Source organism: Strigops habroptila, chromosome 9 (genome assembly GCF_004027225.2).
Source record: "Strigops habroptila isolate Jane chromosome 9, bStrHab1.2.pri, whole genome shotgun sequence".
Classification (NCBI taxonomy): Eukaryota; Metazoa; Chordata; class Aves; order Psittaciformes; family Psittacidae; genus Strigops; species Strigops habroptila.
The window spans coordinates 16,583,144-16,608,955 of NC_044285.2; the positions used below are offsets into that span (position 1 = coordinate 16,583,144).

At 41.8% G+C, this 25,812-nt stretch overlaps 1 protein-coding gene across 5 annotated transcripts in view; it reads right to left on the reverse strand.

Annotated features, from left to right (window-relative positions):
* Positions 1-19,606: 19,606 nt before the first annotated feature.
* The window catches only part of OTUD7A (OTU deubiquitinase 7A), a 117,717-nt gene continuing 111,511 nt past the window's right edge, over positions 19,607-25,812 (reverse strand). For 4 of the 5 annotated variants that reach the window (XM_030498194.1, XM_030498197.1, XM_030498195.1 and 1 more), the window contains 3 exons: positions 23,434-23,548; positions 23,108-23,192; positions 19,607-21,230 (listed from right to left, as the gene is read on the reverse strand). In XM_030498194.1, the coding sequence (XP_030354054.1) occupies positions 19,797-21,230; positions 23,108-23,192; positions 23,434-23,548 (1,634 nt within the window). In that variant the 3' untranslated portion in view covers positions 19,607-19,796. The remainder of the gene's footprint in view (positions 21,231-23,107; positions 23,193-23,433; positions 23,549-25,812) is intronic. The other variant, XM_030498198.1, reaches the window with a different exon arrangement.

Genomic DNA, 25,812 nt, shown 5'->3' on the forward strand with positions numbered 1-25,812 from the left:
TGTTTGATATGTTTGTTTAAATTTCACCCTGTGCTGTTGCTTAAAAGGGATATATTTTTTAATCACTGAAAGTTTCTGTGATGTTTGTTTTGTACTCTCCTCTGCTTTAAGCAGTATTTTATAGTTGCACAGTGAAATTCCCTTCTCAAAGCTGGCATAGACTGTGTTTTTCTTTACAAGATGGTTATGGGATTAATATGCATGGGTTCAATGTCAGAGTGTTAACCATCCTTTCTTTCAAAGCTCAGTTCTTTGCAAATTTCTGATACCATCTCTGCAAGTAGCAGTGTCCTATCCAAACAGCAGTAATTTAATCTCATAGCACCATGAAATGTTCTTGCCTAATTTTAAAGATGAGGAAATTGAACCACAAGAGATTTGAGTGACTTTCTCAGAGACACGAGGCAGTGGCAGATGTTTGCCTTTATCCTCGTTTGAAAGCACCACCACACCCCCAGGAAAACAGTTCTGTGCCCTATAATGAATATATGTCTATAGAACACTCTAACTGATTGCAAAAATAATTCAAACCAGTGGACTACTATTGGAAGATGAAAACTAAAACATCCAATTGCGGGAATTACTTTAAAATTAGTACATTTTCTTTTGCAGGGGCCATGAAAACTCTTCAGAGCACATAACTTGGAGACCCATTATCTTTAATAGCAGGTTTCCCCATTGCAGTGTTGAACTGCCAGCGCTGTTCATTATCTGCCCATGCGCCCTTCACTTGTACATCTGTATATGTCTGTGATCAGCTGCTATTTTATAGCTCACTAAATAACAGAATGCTTAACTGTGCTAATGCAGTATCTAAGGGCTTGTTATCTGAGCATAACGGCCTCTGCGCACATGAAGTGGATTGCCCCGACTATTGGTGAGCCCTCATTGGAACGCAAGACAAAGTGCTCTTGTCCAGCAGAAAACCACAGGTTTGTTTCATGATCTGCTACTAACATCAGCATGACGTGGCCTCTTCCTGCTTATTCTCAATGTCCATGTTATAACTGGGAAATCCCAGGCAGGGGATTCTCTGAAGCATTCGGATTCTGAGAATCCTGAAGCAAAAATCCAGGTAAACCATCTAATAACCTGAGTGAGTGGAAGTTCCCTTGCAGACCTTGTGTATCAGTCTGTCTGGTGAACTTCTTACATTTCAGATCCACTGAAATAACTAACATTACCCTGCCCCTGGCAGTCTTTCCTCCAATGCTTCCCCAGACCTCCTTGTCACCCCATTCAGTTTTCACACTCGAACAGACAGGCTAGGCTTTCTGTTCTAGCTGCTGTAGAAGTCCAGTTGCTTTTTGCTAGTTTGTTCCTGTGGACAGGGTTAGTGTGACATACCTGGCTTCTGCCGCTACCTGGTTTTCCAGCCAGTTGCTCTGTCTGAATTCACTGTTTGTACTGGGGGGAAGGTGGTGAGGAGTCTTTTTTCGCTGATGCTGGAGAAAGCTCATACAGACTCTTGCTCCTCTGTGAAGGAATGAGCCTGAAGTTTCTTGAAAATACAGGCTACACAACACTTCTAAACACTGTTTTGTTTGTGAAAATAGGCCCTGAAGAGTAGCATTTCTGAAGTCTTCCTACATGAAGGATCCATCTTATGTCTGATAATCAAAAAGCAGTCAAAGACTGTTTTCTAACCTTTCTAGAAGAAAAGAGAAACAAATCCTTCTAAAAGGATATGCCTTCTTTTCAGTTTAAGTATGGAGTTGTTGCCTTGGTACTGTAGTGTTATGTGCCTCCCCACCCAGACACCCACACTCTGAAACATGTAGGTTCGCACATTCTCACCTTCAAAAGAAACTTCTCCTCTCGGGTTGCTAGATGTATGGGTTTGTTTTGCCTGTGACTCAGCATTTGCCATGAAATGTTCATAGACTTGGCAGTAGTCCATCAGTTCAGAAGAAAAGCGATATTAGTGCTGGAATTAGGATGGGATTTTCCTATTTACACTGACCTGTGTATCATTTCTGGCTTCAAAGCAGTCCCCTTCAGGTTCATTACCCCAGCTTTTCAGGAACCACGCCCATGGCATGCTTTGCTGTTTGACTGCAAGAGATTAAAGTGCCATGAATATAAATACACAGTCATAGAAACAGAAAAAAAAGTGAGAGAAGATGGAGATAGAAATAAAAGAGAGGTGAGGACAATGAGACATGCCCAGTTTCCAGCAGCTGACCAAAAAGGCTCATACTGCACCAGAACACATGTGGGGCTGCCAGGCAGCACCTCCAAAGATGACCAGAAACTGCATCATTTTTTCCAAGAGCGGTAGAGGAGGAAGCTAAGTCAAACAGCAATTCAAGCAGGCAAGCCCACATGTCTGTCTAGCTACAATGCATTGCTGGCAAGAAAAGAGTATAAAGAGTGAGGGATTATTTTAATAGATTTCTCAATCCATGCTCCAGACAAGGGAGGGGAGTCTGGATGCCCAGACATCTGAGCAGCAAGAGGGGAAGAGGGAAGCGTGAATGAACACTGGCTTTGGGAGCCAGATTTGTGCTTTGGGCAACTCAGAGAACAAGTTTACATTATACAAGTCTGGAGAAAATCAAATATTAAAAGAGTGAAAAAGAGAGATCTGAGAAAACCCGAGAGGGGTTTGAGGCAAGATCAGGCCCCAAAGGTCTGCTAACAAAACCTAAACACTGAGCTTAGCAATGACTCTGCCTCACCAAGAGAAAACAGCTCTAGAGTATAATTGCTGCCGCATCATAATTGTAAATAAAGGATCAACCTGTCCTACCTGGTTGGCATTGGCAGGAGCTTGATTTAATCTTCGGTTTCCACTGGCTGGAATAAATGTTCGACAGGAAAAGAGGGGGTGGCATCAGGTGCTGGGCTGAGAAGGGCTCTAAGATGCTGTTGCTGGCAGGTTTCTGCTGAGCTGATGTTTCTTCTCTGCATCACTGGCTAAACGTGCCTGCCTGAGCACACTGCAGCAGGTCTGAGCCTGCTGCATTAGAACTTGTTAGGTACGTGCCAAAGGGTCACACAGGCTTACACTGCCCAAGCTGGCTTGTTGAGAGCCAGCCCAAGTGTCCTTCCCAGGGCCTACCAGGTACAAGTGGGGAATCTCCCAGAGGGAAGGTTCCAATGGGTGGATGAGAGAACACCATTGAGGAAAATGGGCCAGTTGAAGGACCAGAGAGATGGTGCTGGTTAGAGAGAGAGGTTCAGGTGTATGGCAGCATAGTAAGAGGAGTGAGATGTACAACTCGTGGGAAACAGATGTAAGGTACTATGAATTGGCAAGGTATGGTAAAGAGGGGGAAGATAAGTATAGAAAAATTAGAAAGAAGTATAGGGTAATTTTATGTCATTTGCTAATAGAAAAAGAAGGGCCTAAGGTGCAAAATCCAAATGGGAGTCTAGAGGAAGGAGTAAGGTTGCTCAGGTAGTATTTCCAACAGACTAGAAGGTAAGGCATGTCAGTGTGTAATAAACAGGACTGTGTGTCTTTAAGAGACCAATGTTTGTGTTTTCCCATGCTCTCCTATTGTGGAAATAACTTTCTGAGTCATTTCTCTGATCCTGGAGACAAACTGAACAGACACAAAACATAATAAAACACAATAGCAACGGGAAGAGAGAAATTCCTCCCTCCCCCTTCCACCACATGTGGTTTACGTCAGCAATCCAAGCACACTCAGAGCCTCCCAGTGGAAGAAAAGCTGGGAACAGTGTTGTTTGGTACACACGTTTGAATCGAGCTCACCTTCCACTACATAAACGGTTAAAAAATGAAAGCCACGCTTCCCCAGTCTGTTACTTGTAGATACGTTACTCACTCGCTTTGGTTTAAAGTCTTGCCTTCCAGATTCTCCACAGACTATGAACTGCAACAGGCATTTGCTAGCTTTTTTAAACTTCAAAGCTTTGCACTTCAAAGACCCTGTAAATTTTCTCTCAAGCCTGATGCCCCACCCTCTGCAAAAAGGTGTCAGTCTGGGACTCTCTCAAAATGCCACATTTGGAAGCTCACATACAGCTAAAACTCAACATCACAACTATGCTCTTCCCAGAGGGGAATAATGAGATGGGCACCCCCACACGGGGCTGGCCCCACACCAGGTGTATCATGACTTCCTGCACCAAAACACAGGATCACATCAGACCCGAGACGAGTCCCTTTTCTCTGTTTCTTACTGAGAACTCCCATGAGGTTGTCACATCCTTGCAGGTTTGGTTTAACACACAATCTTTTTGTTAACTTTGGAATTCATAAAGCCAATCCCCAGCTTTCCCACTCTCAGGAGCCATTTGCAGCCTGCTGGGAGGAATGGGATGACTTGACAGGAAGAAGGAAGAATAAAGTTTTGTACAGGACTGTGAATCCCTCCCAGCTGCTGCAGTGAGCCCTGCTCATGGAACCAGGGCCAAGGGAGATGCCCGTGCTCCCGGGCAGCAGGCAGGGCTGGCTGCAGGTCTCTCAGAAGAAAAGACCTCCCGACCCGCGGGAGAGGAATCACTCCCAGAGGCTGAGGGTTTGGAAGCAGCCACAGCACCCCCCAGCTTTTCCAGCTTTACATGAAGACTGGCTCGTGGATGGCTTCCCCTTACCATGCCCTCGCATGCAGCAATACTGAAGAACCCGCGTGAGCGAACAGAGGCAAGCCCAGGAAACAGGAACCCTGTGGAGGGTGCGGCTGCACAAACAACGGGGCTGGGTGAATAAATCATGCCTGGCTGTTGGCTTCACTGTAAGAAACCTTCCATTAAGTCTCCACTGGATATTTTTGGACTCTGCCTGTCTATTTTTAGGAGGGATAATTAATACTGAAGGAAATAAGGAAAAAAAAACCAAACCTGAAATAAAGCTTTAAGTCCAAGAATGGAAAATTTGGTATTCTCCACAAAATCACTGTGATTAAAGAGGACTGAAAAGGAGGGGTTATATTTCAGGAATAAAATTATGCTACAAGTTACTGTAAAAATTGTGTATTACATGGTGTTGGCTAAGAGAGGGAAGGCATTTCAAGAAGACAGCGCTTCACCACTTAACTGTTACTAAACAGGAATGAAGCACAGCTGAATGCCCAGCTTTAAATCACAGCTGTACTCTGCCTGCTTTTGTGTAGCCCTGAGCTGTGCTGAGGCTCCCAGCTCCTCTGCTTTGGGAGGGGCTGGATGGGACCTCCAGAACAACTGGCACAGGCTCTGCTCAGTCCTGTGCATGGTGTCATGCAGTGAGAGAAAAATCACAGCCAAGTTACTGAGCACCCTCACCAGGCCCTTAAAATAGACTGCCTGAAGAACAGGGCTATCGTAAGGCCAGAAAATCTGTTTTATGAAGTAAGACAGGAGGTTCTCTTAGAAAAAAATCCGCCCTCTTGGATATGAGAGCCAAAACATGATGGAACAGTGTGTGCAATGCTTTCAAAATTCAGCTATTATTTTACTAACAGCAGTTGTTTATATTCACATCCCTTATGACAGCCTTAAGACAGCCATCTATCAGTGTTCATGTTACCATTGCCTGTAGAAGAAAAAAGCCTTTCCTTAGTCACCTTCTGCTTGTGAGTTCATCCAACTCCCAGGTGACACGTACCTAACAACAGCCACTGCCATCAACATCTGTGGGTACCTCACACATACATGCAGGGAGCTGACGTGAGCACAGGATAAGCGCTTTCCTCCTTACCCAGAGCCTGCTCCAGGAACGATCTGGGCATTGGAGCAGAATTAGCCCTGCCTGCCTGTAAGCACTGTCCTGCCTTAGAGCTGCAGGATGTGCTCCCCACACATCCTCTCTTGACACTACTAATTCTTTAGTTCTGGTGGCAAATTTATAACATGCTTGGTAATGTATTAACCAGCCTTCTGCAAAGTGTTGGTTACTGCATTAAATCCCAGAGTCCTGGTTTCAGCTGTAACGGTTATTTTTCTCCTTCCTAGCAGTTGGTGCAGTGCCATGTTTTGGCTTTAGTCTGAGAACAACGCTGATAACACACCGATGTTTTAGTTGTTGCTCTGTAGCACTTACCCCGATCAAGGACTTCTCAGTGTCATGCTCTGCCAGCGAGGAGGGGCACGGGAAGCCAGGTGGAAGCAGAGACAGGACACCTGACCCAAACTAGCTTAAGGGGTATTCCATACCACAGCATGTCATGCCCAGTATAGAAACTGGGGGGAGTCACCCGGAAGGCCCAGATCGCTGCTCGGGTTGGGCTGGGTATCGGTCGGTGGGTGGTGAGCAATTGTGTTGTGCATCACTTGTGTTTATTGTTTGGGGTTTTTTTTTCATTCCCTTTTTAGTTTTATATTCTTTCCCCTTGTTATTCATAGAGTCACACATCTATAGTTTGAGTTCATGTCCAGAAACAACTTAGTATTTTCTTTGTAATTTCTCAAGTTTCTAAAAACCTTTCTTTAAAGAAGAAGAGCAACATTTTTTACATGAACCTTCTGCCAACATTTAAAATCCCATGGATAGAACATTTGCCACTTTTTTTTCTTCCTGGAATACCATGCAGAAGACAAGAAGTCAGTAACAGATTTTACAACTGACACCGATACCAAATTAAACTCATGATTCTTCTCTGTTCACATAAATTATGTCATTTGAACATTACCCATAAGCACCTAAATAGTAAATATATTCACATATTTAATAATTAAAATGCATTAATAACTGGGTCTTAAACTAGCCACTGCTATTTGCTTCACTTCCTTCCTGCTCACTTGAACAATCAGTAAGTTAATTAATCATAAGTTCATTATTACAATTGGCAGATGAAGTCTAATTAATTTTACTTGAAAAAACCAGCAACCCTTGAAATACAATACCACGACTTACATGCAGTTGAATCTTGCATTAGCGGTATGGATGCTTGGGTCTGCCTTGCTTTCATTCCAGCCCCTCCAACAGTTTTCAACTTTTGTGAGCATCCCGCAGATGATTTGCTGTAGAATGAAGAAGGTAAATTCAGTATTATTGTGCACAGCACTGAGAACCGTGGCTTTTTCACTCAGATGGTTCTGTGAGCTTCTTGAGGGAACAGGGTGATGTGACATTTTTCTGTGCAGAAAGACAGTATTTTCATCTTGCAAGTGTAACCCGGGGCACAACAGAGTGAGGCCAGGAATTCTTTAGGCATCTCTTCAGCCCCAAGAGCTCAGTTAGCTGCCTTGGCCTGTGCTTCATCCATCAGATTTCTCCTAGTTCTTACGCTGCACATAGCTAGATGTTGGGCAAATGCTATGGTCAAAGTGATAATAATCATGGCTTTGTTAATTTTTTTGCCTTAGATTCACAGCACTTTGTGAGTTTAGATTAGCTGTTTAGCAGTCTTGTAAACCATTATTATCAGCTCCCAGGGTAGCCCTGTAAAATCTGCTTAAAAGTCTTCCTCGTCCATCCTAGGGAACACGCAGCTGGCATGTCAGCCATAGCTTCTGCTTCCGTTTCAGGATCCTTACACCCCTCTGAGTTTTTTGCTTTCAGGTTATAGACCTCAAGAGGCAACACCTGCAATACACCTTCCTGTAGCAAAGATTAGCAGTAAATCATGTAACTTTTCTGATAGGATTTGAAGTTGCCAGAAATCAACTATAAATGCTAGTTAGTTTGGTGAGGAAAAAATGCCACACAAGAAAGTTGGAATCACTTACGACAGAGCTGACAGGTTGAAGAGAATTCCTTTTTATCAGCACTCCACAGATGTGGGCTATTTCCTCTCCTCTCATTAAGAAATCAAACTTTCACTATATGCTAATACAGATAAGCATCTATCACCAGATTTCTGTGCTGTGGTATGTGATACCAACACCACTTCCTGCATCCCCACAGTGGGAGATGAGTAGATGGTTGTTAACTGGTACCAGTTGTCCAGGGGCAACTGCAGTGTGGGTTAGTGCAGTGAGCAAGCCCTCAGAGGAGAAGGGTCACCCCAAACAGAGCCATTTGACAGGGTGACCCAAAGGAGTCGTTATTTACTAACGCTGGTTTCCCTCTTTGAAACTTTTAGTGAGGTAGATTAGCAACGAGCAGCATAAACTGAAATGCTGTTTTCCAAACTTCTGGATTGACTGAACACTCATCCATGATAGTTCTGAGCACACCATGAAAAGGAAACAAATCTCCAAAACAAGTTGAGGGAATCTGAATGTTCGGATCTTGGCCAGGATGCCCGCTGGGGAGGCCAACCAATGTTTGATTTCAGCAAGTAAAGCCTTGTGTTGCTTTAATGTCCTTCCCCCAGGGAAGTCTCTAAGTGTTTTCTTAACTGTAAATGTCAGTTCTTCAAGCAAGTCTGCCCTTTGTTTTCCTGAAGCTCTCCTGGATTTGATAAAGCTCTAGAAGGATACAGGAATCTGATCATATTAAACAAATTGCATGATTGTGGTCTTTAAATCAAAACAAGGAGTGTGCTCAAGAATTATTTCATGTGCCACTGCAATAAAGGTAAAATAATTCCAGTATTGATCAGCCAGGCAGATAAGTTTAATATTACAATGTCCTTATGTTTAAGAACCATATTCCTAGAAACTAGTCATGCCACTTAAGAAAACTCTAGCAAATGGAGAGATTTGAGCATAACCTCCAGAATTAGGTATGCTGACCCTTAGCTTCTCTTCTGTCTCCAGGTGCAGCATCATGAAGAAAGGAAGTCCTAACGGTGGGTTGCCATATTAGTGGATGGATACCTTTGAGATCTGCAGAACAGGTAGACATATTCAAAGATTTATCTCCCCGTTCGCCAAATATTTTATTGATTTATCCCCAATTCAAATTCAAGATGATGTCAAACAACTATTTACACACATTGTGAGCACAGGCACAATAATAAAATGGTTAATATGGAACTTGAATCAAGAAAGAAATAAAGGTAAAATAAAAAATGTTTACTTATTTCCAACCTTTTTCGATTACTTGAAAAGATTAGAAGTTTATCTAATATGTAATTAACCACCAATTCAATGTCTCAAGAGAGGGCTAGCCCCACACTAAGAGTTTTATCAGCCACCAGGAGAAAGTGCTTAAAAGAATTATTAATAACATTAGAAGATTAAATGATTGGATGCTAATACAGAGTAATGTGGATTGCTTAGTAAACTGGGTACAAACAAACCAAGCATGCTTGATATAATCAGAATTAACTCAGGTATTTAGGAAAACAACAACTTGGCTATACTCACCAGACGGAGGACTCTAGCTCACAAAGCAAGGACTCTGAAAAATACTAGGTGAAAGAGCAAGGAATGAGAGTTCCTTGTGCATCTTACGGCCAGAAAGACTAAAGATATCTTTATGAATAAGTATACAATAATTTCAGTTAGGAAATAGACTCGTACTGACATACAGACACTATCAGTTCTTATATAGAAGCAATCTAGTTCAGAAGAGAGGCTGTCTAGCAGTCTGCAGCAGGGTCTGTGTGAGTTAATTCTTGTTGGAGCTGAAGTATTTTTCACAAAAAGCTTTCAGTCTAATTCAGATATCTACAGATGAAGGGAGATATTAAAAGGCTAGAGGAGACTTGAAGCACAGGCATGAGAAAGACTGCATTCCAGAAGCTGCAAATAAACCTTTGCAACAGCCTTGGAAAGCACAATCTGCTTACCCTAACACAGAGGTCAAGGGATGGCCCCATCAGTGGGTACAAGCAATTCAGGGGCAACAGAGAACTCAGACAGGAATGAAATGAGATCCAAGGCCAAAAACCGGAGTTACTTACCACATGGTAAGATGACTTTCTGCAACACTGGGATTTCTCTTCAAAACCACTGCAGTTCAAACATAGTTGTTTGCAGACATCCTGTCTGCTGCTTGTTCGTAGATGCCCTGAGGACGGTCACAGTGACAATCACAGCACAGGCTGTACAACAGCAGCACAGTGGCTTGGCAGCACTGTACCTCTGCATGGAGGAGCCTTGTGCCTTTGGAGCCTAGGAACTAGGAATACTCTGTGGAAATGAAAGCTGAGCAGGCCCAGCAGTGACTGATGGTTGGCTTTTGCCTCAGATTGTCAGAGTTACCCAATTGATCCAAATTAACCTTGAAATCAAATGGAGTGAACTTTGTGGCAGCAGAACGAAAGCTTGTGATGAACCAATTAACCTCCCTGGGTGTGCAGCATGCTCATGGGGCCTGGTTTCTTTTCTAGGCTTTAGAGTTTCCCCAGCATACACCGAGGAGAGCACACAGAGACCACAAACAAGAATTCAAGCATACGGATACTTTAGAAATAAGTTAATTTTATTGAATAGGCATTATAGCTTCTCTCTCTTTCAAATAATGGAGAAGCCAATTCACACAGATTACAGAGCTATCAGTTACTTTGAGTAATCTTTCATAAAAGAAAGAAATTAAATACAGTTCTGCTATAAAAAGTGCAACAGTTGTAACTGGAAGTTTTTCAAAACAAAAGCAAGTTTTACTACCTATTGCAAAAATTGGTTTAGTGCTTTAATACTTTACAAAGTAACAATCCAACTGCTAAAAACAGCTCTTACACATCATCTTTGTCAAAGTATGGATCAGATTAAAAATGACATTTAAATTGAATTTGAATGAAACCTGCATGTAGAAAAGGTTCTCAAGAATTCACACTTCACAACAAAAAATATTCATTATCCTTCAACATTCATTAATGCTCCTGTTTCTTTTGAACAATGGATTTAAACACAATATGGCAGTCATCTTAACAATGATCAACTGTTTTGTTTGCAGACGGAAGTGACTGCAACCAATCATGTCTTTAAATTACGAATAGGGAAGGGAATGGGAAAAGAGAAATTCACTCCTTTCATACAGGATAAAAGTTTTGCAAGAAAATGGTCAGAGAAACCTGAAAAGTCACTCCAGCTATAAATGAATTTGTATCTATTATATTGTTTACTGAATTCCTAAATCAATCTCTGCTAAAATCATATAAATTTATAGAAGACAACAAGAAACTTAAATCCTGACTCTGAAAAATGAGAAGGATGGTAAGACTCCCAAGAAGTTGAATTCTTAACCAACAGAAATCAGCCAGACTTGCTTTATTCCTTATTAACATCTATTTAAACCCCGGTGAGAGCCAAGCACTCCCTCTCCTTGAAATTCAGGCTTCAAGTACAAATCCATCTATGGTACATTTCTGCACTTTTAAAAATGCTGAGCTTGCTGGGTTACTAGGAAGAGACATGTTACCTATCCTGATTTCTTAAACTTCATATAATAAGCTTTGGTTAGAATTGAACAGAGACTTTCAGTTAATGAGCAAATGAATTTCTATAAACGCGGGGTGTGACATCTCTGTTATTTTAACTTATGTTTGGGGAGACAAGCCACTCTGCATGTAATCTGAACTGAGAGCCACATCTTCTGTATTGGAAAATCTACCCCAGGCTTTAAGGACAAAGAGCTTTTGAATTCGTCTAAGCAAGTAGAAGATGAAAGGAAAAATGTTAGCCATAGAAATAAAAAAAGATGTACAAATGACTTGGGGAGGGCATATTATACAACAGTAATAATAAAGTTATGATGCATTAGCTACATATACCTTTTGGGTATAATAATTCAAGCTGTCCTTCAAAATTTGCCCATAACTGAGAGGCATTGCGTTTTAACACCACAGAATTGTGTAACAAAAAGGTAAAGCATACTGACTGGCAGAAATACATGTAAACAGCATTAATATTTTCAATGGTTCATTCCACTTTTCCATACAAAAATGTTAGTCACAAGAATCCATGAGGAAGAACGAGGCCTTCCAAGGAGAACAAAGTCTTTCAGCCACACAGCAGTCAACTTCAAGGATTATGGAAAGTTTGTAACACTATTTTACGTCTTATAATTGAATGTGAAATAAAGCTCTAGAGAGAGTCCAATAAGAAAACAAGAGTTTTACACAGATCTGAAATCTGCTTTACTAGCAGGGTAGGAGCTTGAAAAGATACAGAAGGAATTGCTCCTTCCCAGGACAGAGCACAAACCTGATCTAGATCACTGGGATACAAGTTTGTACCAAACTGTCAAAGCTGGCCTGGAATACTATGGTTGGGAACTCCTAGCTGCTGAGGTCTATGTAGCTAATTACATTCATTACTTAATCTAGGCTTAAATCCTGTTTGTTCTCCTTGGTTTATGGATCATGTGCATGCAAAACTCTGAGCAGCTCCGAGGGAAAAGCATTTCTTGTACTGTACACACGCTATGTGCATCATACAAAGACTGTATTTACAGTACTCAATCTTGAGCAAATAAACAATAAAATCACTGATTTCTGTTAGTATTAAACATAAGTGCACACACTTTGCAAGGTTTAGAGACGAGAGCGCTTCTATCACGCCCGCATGGCTGTGTTTCAGTTCATACCTGATTGCACGCCCATTAAAAGGAGATGCAGGGCATTCTCTGAGCCTGAGGTGCCATGTTTTGCTGCTACAGCTCCTGCATATTTTAACCAAAAGCATGGGGAAGAGGCTTTGTTACTTAAAACTGGAGGCAAATGACAAGGCAGTGTTCCACTTCATCTTTACTGAAAAGATGCTGCTCAGACACCACGGGCCAGCATGAACTGTACGTGTTTTAAAGGCAAGAATGACCAGGCTTGCTCTGTTCTGGCTAGTTTGGCCATGTCTTGCAGGCTCCTGATACACTGTCAGGCTTCATCAGACAAATCTCCTGTGCCAAGGGATTCTAATTACGTGGCAAAGCAGCTACATGGGATTTAAACAGGCAGCTTTTACCTCTCTGCTTGCCTGAGAGGGAAAGTGCAACTCCAGTGTCATTCCATTTTCATGTTTGTATTGATTTTGCATGTGAACAAAGGAAGAACTGGGTCGCCACCATACAAGCTTATTCTTTAAACTCCCCCCTCCCTTTTTTAAAAAAACCCAGTATTTGAAAGGGACAAAATGGAAATTAAATACACAACTCACATAGAGGAGTTAGGCACTCTTTAGTTCTAACACAGGATCATATTTGTGCAGTCTCAGAGGATTCTGCCACTAGAGTATAATTTGCTTAGTTTAAGAAGGAAAGAAAATGTGACGTTTTTCTCTCCCTTCTTCCCCAAGAGCAAACGTCTGCAACAAAGCCAGAGACTACATTCGATGCAGAGATGAATGGCAAAACAGCATTTCCGTGTTCCCAGAATACAGGAAGAGCTACAAAATTTCCAGTCTTGACAGGAAATAGTTTTTGATACATCTTAACTATTTTCCCTCTCTTTAGTATTTTGGCGACATGGTTACTCTGTTAGTTAACATAATCTCTGTATTTTTACCCTCGTCTCCTCTTTTGATGGAGGTTTCCTGATACTTGTCAAATAATTACAATTTCTTAAAGAAACATTTCTTTTAAGATCAGATGTTACTCAGATGACTGTGCATACAGTTCTGCAGACCACAGCAGGCTAGAGTGTTTTACAGTCATGGTTAAATGAGGAAGTGGGACAGAGGCTGCATCCAGTTAAGTGACTCTCAGTCCCCCGAGAGTCATCATTTTAAGGCTGTTTGGAACATGGTGGCTTTTACCCATATCGCGTGTTCCATAGTGCAAATGTGCATCAGCCATTTCAGTTCTCTTGGTACAGTGCATGCATTCAGGTAATGGGAGATAAAACAGCAATCAGAACGACATATTCACTTGAGAGGCAAGAAACCCAACCAAACCAACCAGAATGATCATTACAGCCAAGAAAAAAAGGTCTTATATCCCCCAAAATCAGCGGAATACACTAGCCCCGTTAAGAATGCAACAATTAAATGGACAATTATATGGTGTTTTGGTACAAGGCAAGTCTCTCCACACTCAAGCAATCACTTTATGAGTAAGTCCAATTATTTGTTCGCACATAGAAAACTGCTAAAGAGAAAATGTAAATTCCATGGACTGAAGTGTAGACTAATAAAGAAAAGCCCCAAACACGTATTGGAGAAACGCTCACTTGGTTTTCCAAAACCAAGCAAGAGCTTTTGCTCCCACAGAAATTGATGCTCAGTACATCTTAAACCCAGTCTCTCTATTAGGAGAAACCTAGATGCAGAACCTTCATGTTGAGCACCTGGATTTGATCATTTTGCTTGCAGTACACACCTTAACAAACCAACCCCAACAAACTAAACCACAAAAGTTATGGAATTTTTAAACCTACACTGAACTAACTTAACATATGCACTAGTTTGCAACATCTTTTTTGCACAGTTCATCAGTAACTGATAGGTACAGTACAAAGAACTATGAAGAAATTAAATCTGAACACCTTAATCTGAAAGAAGCTAATGCATATTTGTTACCTATTAAGACACAATGTACCTGCCAATTAGAGGATGACATTTCTATGATCTAGAGTGATTTTCTTCCCACAGGTGCTAAATGATTGCACTGGGTATTCCTTCTTGATGTTCATTTGGAAGGAATAATAAATCTCTGATTCTGTTTTCAAAAAAGGCAAAGCAATCCTACTCCAATGGATTCAGGGAGTATCCTGAATGTCCCAAGTCAATCAGTCTGCGCAGAAATGTTTCACTTGGTAAGGAAATTTTCCAGATGAGTGTTTATTCAGAAGCTGCTTATAAAAGTGGCTATTGGTAGGGACTGGAACGAAGCATGGAATTGTTGTACCAAAATAGATAAAGAAAAATTTAAAGCTTTTCAATTAAAAAAAAAGTGTATATTCAACTTGCATTTGATATAGATGTGCACAACAGACAGTTAGAAACGACAAGTGCATTTACAAAGCTTTCTTTTCATGGGTAATTTCCATCAGCATTTCTGAAGGCAACCTACTGAAATGATGACCCTGTTTATAATAAAGGCGCAAACTATTGCTCTGTAGCATATTTGGAAAATAATATAAAAATAATTTCTATATTACAATTTAAACTTGGCTTGTAGAATTCCAACATAATACAGCCTTAAGTCTACAAACAGAACATACTTACAAACACCTTTGTGTTGCTTTTCTCTCATTTTTAACAATATAGTATTTCAGTCGTATACTATATGGAAATTAATGTGCAAATTAAAATAGATGCGAGTGTCTGTTACTGAAATAATTTAAATTCTATATTAGATACTGTTTGGTGATCCTCTGCACAAGCTGCCATACCCTAAAACAAATGCTCTTCGAACACACTGAGACACATAAAATACACTAAGCTGAAAAGCCATCTAAATCAACATCTGTTAATTTGCTTCTCTGAACCTATCTTTCTTTCAGGTCATTGTGATTTCTATTAACATTTGGGTTTTTCCCTGTGCAAAACATTCCCAGTGTGATCAGACCTTACTCCCCTACCAGATTGTACTTTACTTTCACATCCAGCTTGCAAGTATTCGGTGTGTCCATGAAGCACCTGATTTAAGGCCCCTCACTGCTAAGGGGATCCTGCCCACAGATTTCAGGACAACACGCGGAGCCCAAAGAGGCCTCAGGCTTCCCTCTACTCCTCAGGCAAAGTTCTCATCCTTCCTTTCGCTGGAAGAGTAAGGTCAGGCAGCCTGAGGGGAACCCGCGCTGGCTGAAGGCTCAGGCCTTGATCCTACAAACATGAATGCTGTTTCTGAAGATTTAAGTTTTTGAAAATAAGCAGTCTCCATGATGTCAGGGAGACTTTCGCATTGGTGAAGTTGAGCACCAGTGGGACTGTTTGCAGAATCAGAGGGCAGTATTTTGTCAGATCTGTGCTGTGCATTTTTTGATATCTACACATCCATCACACGAGAAGTAGATGTCCCTGAATACGTCTCTATGTGCAAGGACTGGTGTTGCCTCAGCAGACTGCCTCCACCTGCAGTCCAGCGGTGCGCACACCCGCGCTGAGTGCATCTCCTCAGTGCCTTCTGTGTCAGGGAACACTGCTCACACCACGAGCTCTGCAATTGCAGAAACGACCACTCTGAACACTTCACTTGGCCTAGTTAGACTTCTTAATAAATAAGCAACAGACAACTTTCCAAGTGCAGCATCCTCCCTTCACTCATCCCATTAATGTAACCTTTAACTTAGGAATATGGAACTAATTGCTAAAGAGAGCAGGGTCACACACTGTATTTCCATTGCATTTATAAGGCTTAATGAACCATAGTAACAAAAGGTTAATTGACTGTTCCAAAATCCAAAATATCTGAAGTTACTTTGGATAACATACACCACCTTCTGAATGAGCTGCTTGTTAGCCATGTGCTACAACTGACACCCGCATCTGACGAAGTACTTGTCAAGTCTAGCACTTTAAATGGATCTTCAATATAAAGTGTGACTGAAACCCATTCTGTATAGTGTCCTCTGTTACAAACAGACCTTTGTACCAGAGTTTATGAACAAAGTAAAAAAAGTGCATAATAGGAGTAAAAGCCTGTCTTAAATTAGAAAAATTGCACATTCACACATTAAAAAATTCCAGCTTCCTCCAACCTAAACATCTCCTGGTGATTTTAGATCTATTCTGGGAAGGTGAAGCCTTCCCAGGAGTTAGTCTGTACTTTTGAAATCCTAACAACAGTGGTAGTTGTTGACTCACTATCCAGGAGGCTGGCGGGGGGGGAAGCACACACAAGTGCAAGAGCATGCATGTGTATTGTGGCCACTTGAGCCAACAGCTGAGATGAACAGGGTCCTCCAGAACCAAAGCGGGGTTCTGGACTATGTGGTAACTCTGACAAGCTCTGAGAGGCCTGAAGACTATTCCCTCTCACACCCAGCTTAGGAATGACACAACATCTTCCAGTGCTGGTGAATGCAACTCACGAGCAGTGGGGAATTCTCTCTGGAAGAAAAAAAGATAGAGATTTGCCTCTTACATCTAGACTCTCATTTTAATGGGACTTTAATGGGCTTCTTCAGCAGGGGGCACTGTTTCTGCACATCTGGGCTGTTTAATACCAACTCTGGAATCTCCTTTAGACACCTGCCACAAACCTCTCAGAGATAAAAAAGAAAGAAAAAAAAAACCACAAAAACCAGAGTATGACGTATCCAGAAAAAAGGACGACTGGGAAATGGTCGGTAGATTTTAGCTGGCAAAGTGCGTTGTAGGCCTGCACCTTCTCTTCAATAGCAAACGTCAAGGGACAAAAGAACAGTGGGATATTAGAAAGCAGCAGTATTAAGCAAATGAATTAAAACTACAAGAAAAGGATTCTGAGGGAACAGGCACAACTAAAAAACGTTCTGTCAGTATTTCATGTAACATATTTTAAAATGAGCAATCCAATAGTGATAAATATCATGGGAATATCTAAGGGACTTGAGGCTAACAGTGAACACAAGCTCAGGGTCCTATTCAGACAAGCCTGTTGTTATTCAGAAGACCAACTGTTCAAAAGAATCTAACAAACAGGTACAATCTAGTCACTAATTTAGAACAGAGGAATTTATCTAAGTCCTGACCAGCTGTACACCTCTTTCTTTGGTGAGTAGTCAACACTAAAAACGTTCTATAGAAACAACTCCTCCGAGAAGTGGGAAACTGCAAATTCTCATGGGAATTGCTTATTTTTACATTTGTGCTGTTACTTTTTTCCTAATTCAGAAAGGATACAACTGATTTAAATACCTGGGCTGGTGTAGTTCGTTGCTAATCTACTATTTCTTAAGCACAATTTTACACAGAAGCAATTCTCAGATTATCCAATGCTACTGCTACTCTAATGCTCTAACACTTCTTAAATATGGTTTTTTTCTTTATCCTGTCAGTTTTCTCAGTCTCAGTAACAAATACAATCACGTGTATGTGATGTGGTTTAACATGATCTGGCTTGTTTCAGCATCATCTGCAATCACAGAACTTCCATGTAATCATAACAGTTACCCAAGCCATGGGGTTAGAATGTGCTTACCTTAAGGACAGACGTCCCGTGGAGTTCTAACCTCTCATTACTCATACCAGTATTTCCATTTTGTGAAAGAATGCAAATTCAGTCACATTCAGTGTATGCTCAGTATACAACAAGAAATATGAAGTACAGGTAATTCATGGAAGAGCTAACATGGCAAAGACTGGGACTTTCCCGGAGTGGCTATTTAATAGGTTTATTTTTCAACTATTCCTTAAACCTCCCATTCAGCAGAAAACCTAAAGATACAGTCAATTTTCAGTATATGCTCAGCTCTACAGATTTCAGTGGGACATCAGCACAAGCTTACACGCTCCCTGAAGGCCACTGCATGTCAGCCTAAGTTTTGTATCTTGTTCCACTACTTCAGGCTTGGCTTCAAGGCTAACTAGGATTACCTGTACACAAGTGAAATAGTGCCACCCTTGTCAAGAGTAAAAACTGGGGTACAGCAGAAAAGAATCAGAAACAAAGACTCTTTGGCAAAGAACCTTTCCTGTCCAAGCCAGAAAAGTGCTATTCCATCATGAGTAAGGGAGAACTCACGTTCTGCACCTTCAGGTGGCAGAGTAGGCAGTCTGGAAGGCAGCACGTGAATCACTTGTGGAAAATGAGCTCTCTGTGGACAGTAAAGGAACCACTGCTTACAGCTGTAAGGACTACAGAGTTCTTACTACACTACGCCAGCTGATGGTGGAGGGCTGCAAAAATGGCTAGTACTAGAGAGAGAACTTCCCAGGGTCACACATCTACTTGAACAGTATTTGTGGAGTCCGCTTCAAAGAACTGTTTCTATGAGCAAAGTTTTATTTTCAATAGTATTGCAAATACTTCTGGAAATATCTGTATATCAGACTTGTGCAAACCTGTGCTAGGAGCTGCCAGTCACACTGGAGGTATTCTATGGATATCTTGTCACCTTCTGGGGAGCATGCACCTCACTCCAGCAGAAGGCTCAAAAAGAGGTGGAGCCAACAGAAAACCTCAGGAGTAGTCAGGTTCACTATAACTGCCACTCAGTAATGTTGAGAAAGGAATGAACAATGATTAAATTCATGCAATGGCTAGGGGAATCAATCGATGCAATACATTCGTTTTGACAAGCAGTTCATTCAGCTCTAAAATGATCCTCACTTTCCCAGCTAGTTATCACATTTTCCAAATCTAATATTTTAATTTTACTTTTACATTTCTCTCCATTTTAACAGCAATGAAAATACTGCTGAAATTCAGGCACCCAAAACTACACTATGAGAAGGGTTTTGGTGGTGTGAAGTCTTGCAAATCATAACGTAAAGCCTGTTTAAAAATTCGGTACAAATAAAAGTGGCTCAAATCTACTTTTTTTTTTTTAATTGGGAATATAGAAATAAGTGGTAAAAACTTAAAATTAGGAAGAGCTACAGCCCTCGTGAATTCAGACCTTTCACTCCCATTTTCCCAGCATCATTCCATTCCAGGCTGAAGCGAGTACAAACGTTAGTAGTAATGCAATATGCTGCCATGTTAAAAATGTGCAGTATGCAAATCACTACCCTCCTAAAAAAAAAATAAAATAGGCTATGAAAAATTTAGGTTTTGCAGAGGAAAAAATACTCTCGTAATAGCTATAGAATTTCATCTGTCTGCCAGGCAGATACTACCCTACTACAACACCACATCTCCGGTATTATGACTTTCCCCTATCATTCTACTACCTGAGTGATGTCAGTGTAAATTCAGGCACCATTAGTAAATTTTTGACCAAACATATACACAGCACTGACAAAGGAGTAAACAACCCTTCAGCTTACCAGTATATGTAAAAAAGACACTGACAAAATGGAAAATAATATTTTTGTTTTTATGATAAATTAATCCTATCATTTCCTCATTGCCCCGGAAAAGCGAAAAGCTAGACACTATTTACTCATCAATCCTTTATTCTTTTTGTAAGGATTCCTTCTGCTGCCATTCCACACTGTTTACTTTGTAAGTAAGAAAATGGTAAAACTAAGTAGTCACGGGAGCATCCTCAATGCCTGTGTCCCTTGCTTTCTCTCTCCCTGCGCTTTAACTCCTCTTTGTAGCAGTATGAACAGTAATTGTCAGTCTCAGGACGACCATAGAAGGAACAGTTCTCCTTCTTACAGCGGTTCTGCTGGATGGAATAGATTGGGCAAACTGTGCTTCTGCCTTGATTTTTATCATTGTTCAACCAGGTCTGTGGAGCATCCTCATCAGCATATTCTAAGCAGTCTCTAATATCACCAGTATTGAACCCATTTGTGTATGTCTGAGACTTGTGTTCAGTAGGCATGGCATAGCTCAGCGATTCCACCGTGTTCACCGTGCGGATACCGGATATCCGGGCTGGGCTATAGCTCTGAGAAGACAGTGATCTGTTCTGTTGGGGATAGGTGGCACAGGTCTTTAGGGTGCCAACCACTGGCTTGTAGGTATCATCTTGGAAGCTCGATGGCTTGGAGTTGACATCATGCAAATGGATGACACTTTGCCTTTGGACAGGTGGCGTATGGCTATAGTGGGCAGATACTGGAATGGGTCCACTTTTCTTAGCACCGTTACTTGGTGAAGAAAATGACCCAGGAGTGGGGCTAGTGCGGTCTTTAAATTTTAAAACCAGCTGAGTTGTATGGCTTTGAGGCAAGACGGGTGATGCCCTATCCTGAGGAGATGTTTCGGATTTTTCTTTTGAATATGCTTCTGGCTCCAGTTTCCTACTAGATGACCCATTCAGTGCAGCCTTTTTCTCAGCATCCTTTCTTTTCTGTTCCTGTTCCGCATTGAAACGCTCCTGTGCACTGGTCAGGTAGTAGCCTATCATCTCCTCGTGGAACTGATGCCTGTGACTGGTCAAGAGAAGGCCAGCAAAAATAAACTTCCGTTCCCCCTGCATGGCAGCTCTCAGAATATTGAGGCTGAGTTTCACGTCAGTGCTGTACTTCCACGGGTCGGACTGCTTGTCAGGGAAGGATTTAGCGTTCGTCTTTTCGACGGGTGAGTTGCTCGCTCTGTCAGTCGGGGATGGAGTGGTCTTTTCAGATGGAGAAGTGCTCGCAGACTGTTCAGACTCCTCTTTGCTCCCTTTTCGAGACTTGGATTTCTTCTCTTTGACTTTCTCTACTGCATCACCATTTTTCCCATTCCCTGAATTGGCTCTGCTCATTTTACCATGCACCAGGCCTCCAAGACCACCCATATTCTTTTTCAATTTAATTCCCAGGGTTTTACTGAGGCTTCCTATTTTATTGGCAACTGAATCCGTCCTGGTTTTGTCTTTATCTTTCCTCTGCTTGTCCTTTTCTTTTTCTTTACTGTTTTTGCCATTATTGCCATTCGAATTACTACAGATGGAATCTCGGTCCGAGTCCATTGAGTCAGCCAGAGACTGAACATCTTCCCCAGCTGAAGCTGTAGGGGATTCTGGTTGCGCCAAAGGGGCCTGCTATGGAAAAGTAATCATAATTAGATACAGCAAGATCAGTTTCATACAGGGACTGGGTGCAAAAAAAAACCAAACCCCAAGCCCCTAAATCCAATATGTATTTTAACATTGATTTAAAATGTACTTTTTAATTTATGCACTGACATTTTTAGCCTCTTTTCTTCACCAAATAAAGCTTATTTGGCTGTGCTATGTATCTTGCTTGTTCCTACAGTAGCTTTTGGCTCATTTCAAGCACATCTGTACAACAGAGGTCAGTCATGCAGAGGTTCTGTCAAAATCAGTGTCTGGGTGATGGAAAGAAGTGTTAGTGCTCCTGCTGAGGAGGAGGCTGCAGCACAACCTCCCTGCTTGTGTTGACCAGCTGAGTGGCTGGCCAGCATACAGGGACTGGCCACTCCATAGGAAGCATCTACAGTACAGGCTGCCTCAATGAGCATGGAAAGAAACTGACAACATTGTCATGGAAGGGAAGTGAGGTTCTGCTGAAAGCTGCAAGGGGAATGTGGCACACAAACCTGTATGTAGCAACCTATTTCAATTACTTTCTTCATTGTTCAGGTCTCTGGTGCATGGAAATCAGAGGTCTGATGCACCAGAGCTAAACATCTCGCCTGGAAAATGAAACCTCAACAAGTAGACTGAGGAATACTGTGAGGTGCATTCATTCTTACTGGAAAAATAACGCAGATAAAGCTCATGTCAGAAGTCTGAGTTCCACTGCATATTTTATGTAAGGAAATAAAACATATTTCTTGAAAACGCAGTAACGAGGATCCCAGGCTAATTCAGAGTGGGGCTCTGTTCATTTACCCCTGCAAAACCTAGTCTTGCTTTCAAACACCATGATGCTAAAATCTCCTAGAGAGAAATATGAAGCATTTAACTAACCAGAATGAGGAAAACAAAAGGAAAAAAAGCTTTGGAGAGGTACAGAAATGCACGTCTGCTTCTTGTCCCTGGGTACTTCAGTGTCCTCTATCTCTATGGAGTCCCTGACCACCCCACCACCCTGCTGGGAGCAGAGCTGTTATCCCCACTTGACAGAGGAGAAAATGAGTACTGAAGTGACCTGAGGATGCTCATGTGGCAAGTGCAAAGCAGGGAGAGGCAACGCAAGGTTCAGGCTCACAGTTTACAACTACAGGACCATTTTGCCTCTACTTTTTCTGATGTGGTAGCTACAACTGCAGAAACTGTAGAAAAATGGATTTTTCCTTTCTTGCAGCTTGTTAAATCCTTTCTTCTTTTGTGTTCTGTTTCTCCTTTCAAATCCCATCTGTGTAGGCTGTCTAAATCACCTCCATCCTCTCCTAGCAACCTTTTGCCTCCAGACTAACCCCGCAATCTATTCAATGTAATTTGCGGAGAAATTTACAGCTGACTAGGTGCCAGCTGGGCAAGGTCCTGAAATAGCTTTCTGAGAGTACCAGGCTCCAGTTCAGTGCCAGTCTGTGGCCTTTTGTCAGCCACTCTAAACTGGGAGCTGTCCAGGGGTGCAAATGTATTCTCAGAAAGGACCTGGATTGGTGACCTGCACTAGGAGAGCTAGCCAAAGTTCTAAGAAAACAATGGTGAGAAAAGGTCTATTTTAAGGCTTTTCTGAACTACACAGACTACTGAAATACCTAACAGAAAGATTAAGCTAGAAAATACATTTCAGAACAGAGTACCAGTTGCAACAAAATATACAAACAATTCTGTTATTAAAACCAATAACCAGAAAAATCTATAAACCTGACTGCAGTGACAGTGAGCCATGAGTGACCTGTCCCTGCTGCTGGGACACTGAGGTGTTTCCTGCAGTTGACCCTACACAACACCCTGCCCTGCCTTGTATTCCTCATCTGGTTTAGACCGAGGCGGGTTCACCTTACCCGTGTCTCAGATGGTATGCGTATCCATGTTACATTCATATAGCTGTGCAGAAGATTAAGCTTTGCCTCAAGAGACAGAATCAAACTAAGGACAAAAAAAAGAAGGAAACAGTCAGTCAAAAAGCCTGAAAGAAAAAGCAACAGTTCTTAAACGAGGAGATGCAACAGCAGCCTGAACTGTGACCGTCAGCCGGAGACCCACCCTTGTCTTCTCCCATGTCACCAGAGCACATGAACAAAGTCCCCTCTGGTGCAGTTCTCCCAGTACTTCAATCAGGTATGGCTCAAGACATTTTACTGCTTAATACGTTACAGAAAGGTCTTACTTGGCCAGTCTGGTGTTATCATTGTCATCTTTTCCCCACTCCCAGTCTTTCCCAGGATCGACCGCAAAGTGCAAAGGCAGCAACTTGTGTTCAGAGTCAGTCAGGGGGATCACCGCTGAAGTAGAGAAGAAACAAGGATTTGGGCAGGGGGAACGACCAAACCAAACCAAAAGAGATTCAGCTGTGAAAAGCAGCATAACAGGTTGAAGAAGGGCAGAATCTGATTGTGCTGCAGAACTGTCTCATTCAGAGCATCGCGAGAGATTTATACCAGGCTCCATTTCCCTGGTTTGGTGCTTGTGCAATAGAAGAGGAGAGGGGGAGGTTAATGCACTGATTGCTCCTGGAGTGAAGGATAGTCACCTGTGGAGGAGGGGAGACCTCCGAGAGAACAACATCTCCATTTTGTAATGCACAATTAACACTTCCTGGAGACAGAGCCATTAGAGTCACAGAAAGCAATAAAAAGTTGAAATATCCTGCCTGTCACATGGATGCATACACTTATTATTTTGTTTTTTCAGTTTAGTACCTTTTTGTTTTCCACTGGCAAAGAAACAAAAATACATTGATAACAGCATTAAGAAAACAAAGCAAAACACAGTTATAGTGATTTTGGACTCAAACTGTGAATTACCATAAGTGAGGAGCATAGATCAACATGCAGATGGGTTAAGAGGTCAGTCAGAGGCCTGGCTGGAGTGTAGTGAAAAGACCATTACTGCTGCTACACCCCAGCACTACTGTCGAGCTGCTCTGGCTCTGCTGTCCTTTCCCCTCTCTGCTGGGGCTCGGCCTTCTGACACATCTCTTAATGACTCTGCTTTATACTCAGCAGGCAGGGGCTGCACTCTGATTTTAGTGTCTATCATTCACCACCAGCAAGAAATGAAGAGGAAACCCACTGTCAGCTTTAATTAAAGCCAACAATTTGCTACCATTTCATTAGGGGGGAAAAAAAACCACGAAAAGCTGTTGAGGGACGGGGTGGGATCCTGAGCATGGTTCATGGTGCAGGTCACTGCAGCTCCTCTGACACCCATCAAGGAATTTCATTTTCTATACTAGAATCCCTAGGGACTCTGCCTGGGTACCGACTGCAGCAAAGCCAAGTGGGCAAAGAAACTTGGGGGAGTCACCCAAACATCATGGTACTGAAATACTGAAAACTGATTGCACTTATTGGTTATATGCTCTTTATAATCTTTTCTACAGTTCAGAAAGCATTGTTAAAACAAAGGCACAGCATTTATGGTTAAACATTGTTCCTCGCCTAGCAGAACACAGGAGATTTAATCTGCATTTTAGATTAACTCAGTATTCGGTTCACAGAGTCTGGCAACAACTGCAGAAAGTCTGTGTATTTGGTCATCTTTGCAGATGGAAAATAAAGGTCAAACCTCTACAAAACATTGCGCCCTACTGCTTATAGTGGGTAATTGAAATAATTCTCCTCATATTAACTGCAAAGGTAGTATAGAACAGCTGGAGATTAGTCAGCTTTAGTTGCTGATACTGCTGTAAGATGCAAGCACAGAAATTCGAATTGTAAGAGAATTTAGCTCCTTAAAGAAACTCAGTGTGAATAAGTAGCAGAGAATCTAACTCTATGGTTCAAAATACACTGTAAAGCAAGCTCCTGAAGCACAAGAATATAAGAAATGTGCAGTAGAGGTGACAACTGAATACACTTTTTAACACTTACTGGTTAATGAGGGTTTAACCTGCTCTCCAGTTGAAACCATATTATTTGAAACACAGTCTACAAAGTCCAAATGCCCACAGATGGGACATGTCAAATGTAACGGCAGCAATTTTGTCCGTGGCAGTTTTAAGACACACGCTGAGGACTTTGATGCTGTTCCTCAGCTGGGTGGATTGCCTTCTGTGCTGTGAAGTCACAGCGGGTCCCAGCACTCAGCTTCCTGCCTCATGAGTCATTATTAATCTTCTGTACAGAAGAACATTTTAACTATTTCTGAAAGCACCCGTAAAACAAAGTGCTGACACAGATCCTGACAGAGTGCCGTTAAAAACCACTGCCACACTTCTCACTGGTACTGCACACTGGTGTGGGCAGCAACCTCACTGCTGGCTGCCTGACAAAGCAGGGAGGTGTGGGAAGCTCCACCTTCAATGCAGCATGCTTAGGGCAGTCGAGAGCTGGTCTTTATTTCCCAATAAAAAAAAATACAACAGACCTGCATAAATATGGCCTGCACGAATACAGAAGTATTTGTAGATTTTTAATCAGATGTTGTGGATTTCAAAACAAAAGAGCCTTCAGTGACGACCAGAATGCCAGCTATGTGCTGGTAAAAAGATGACATGGCAAAATGTGATTTTAATCCCTCTAGACAAGAGGATGTTAGCATGTTT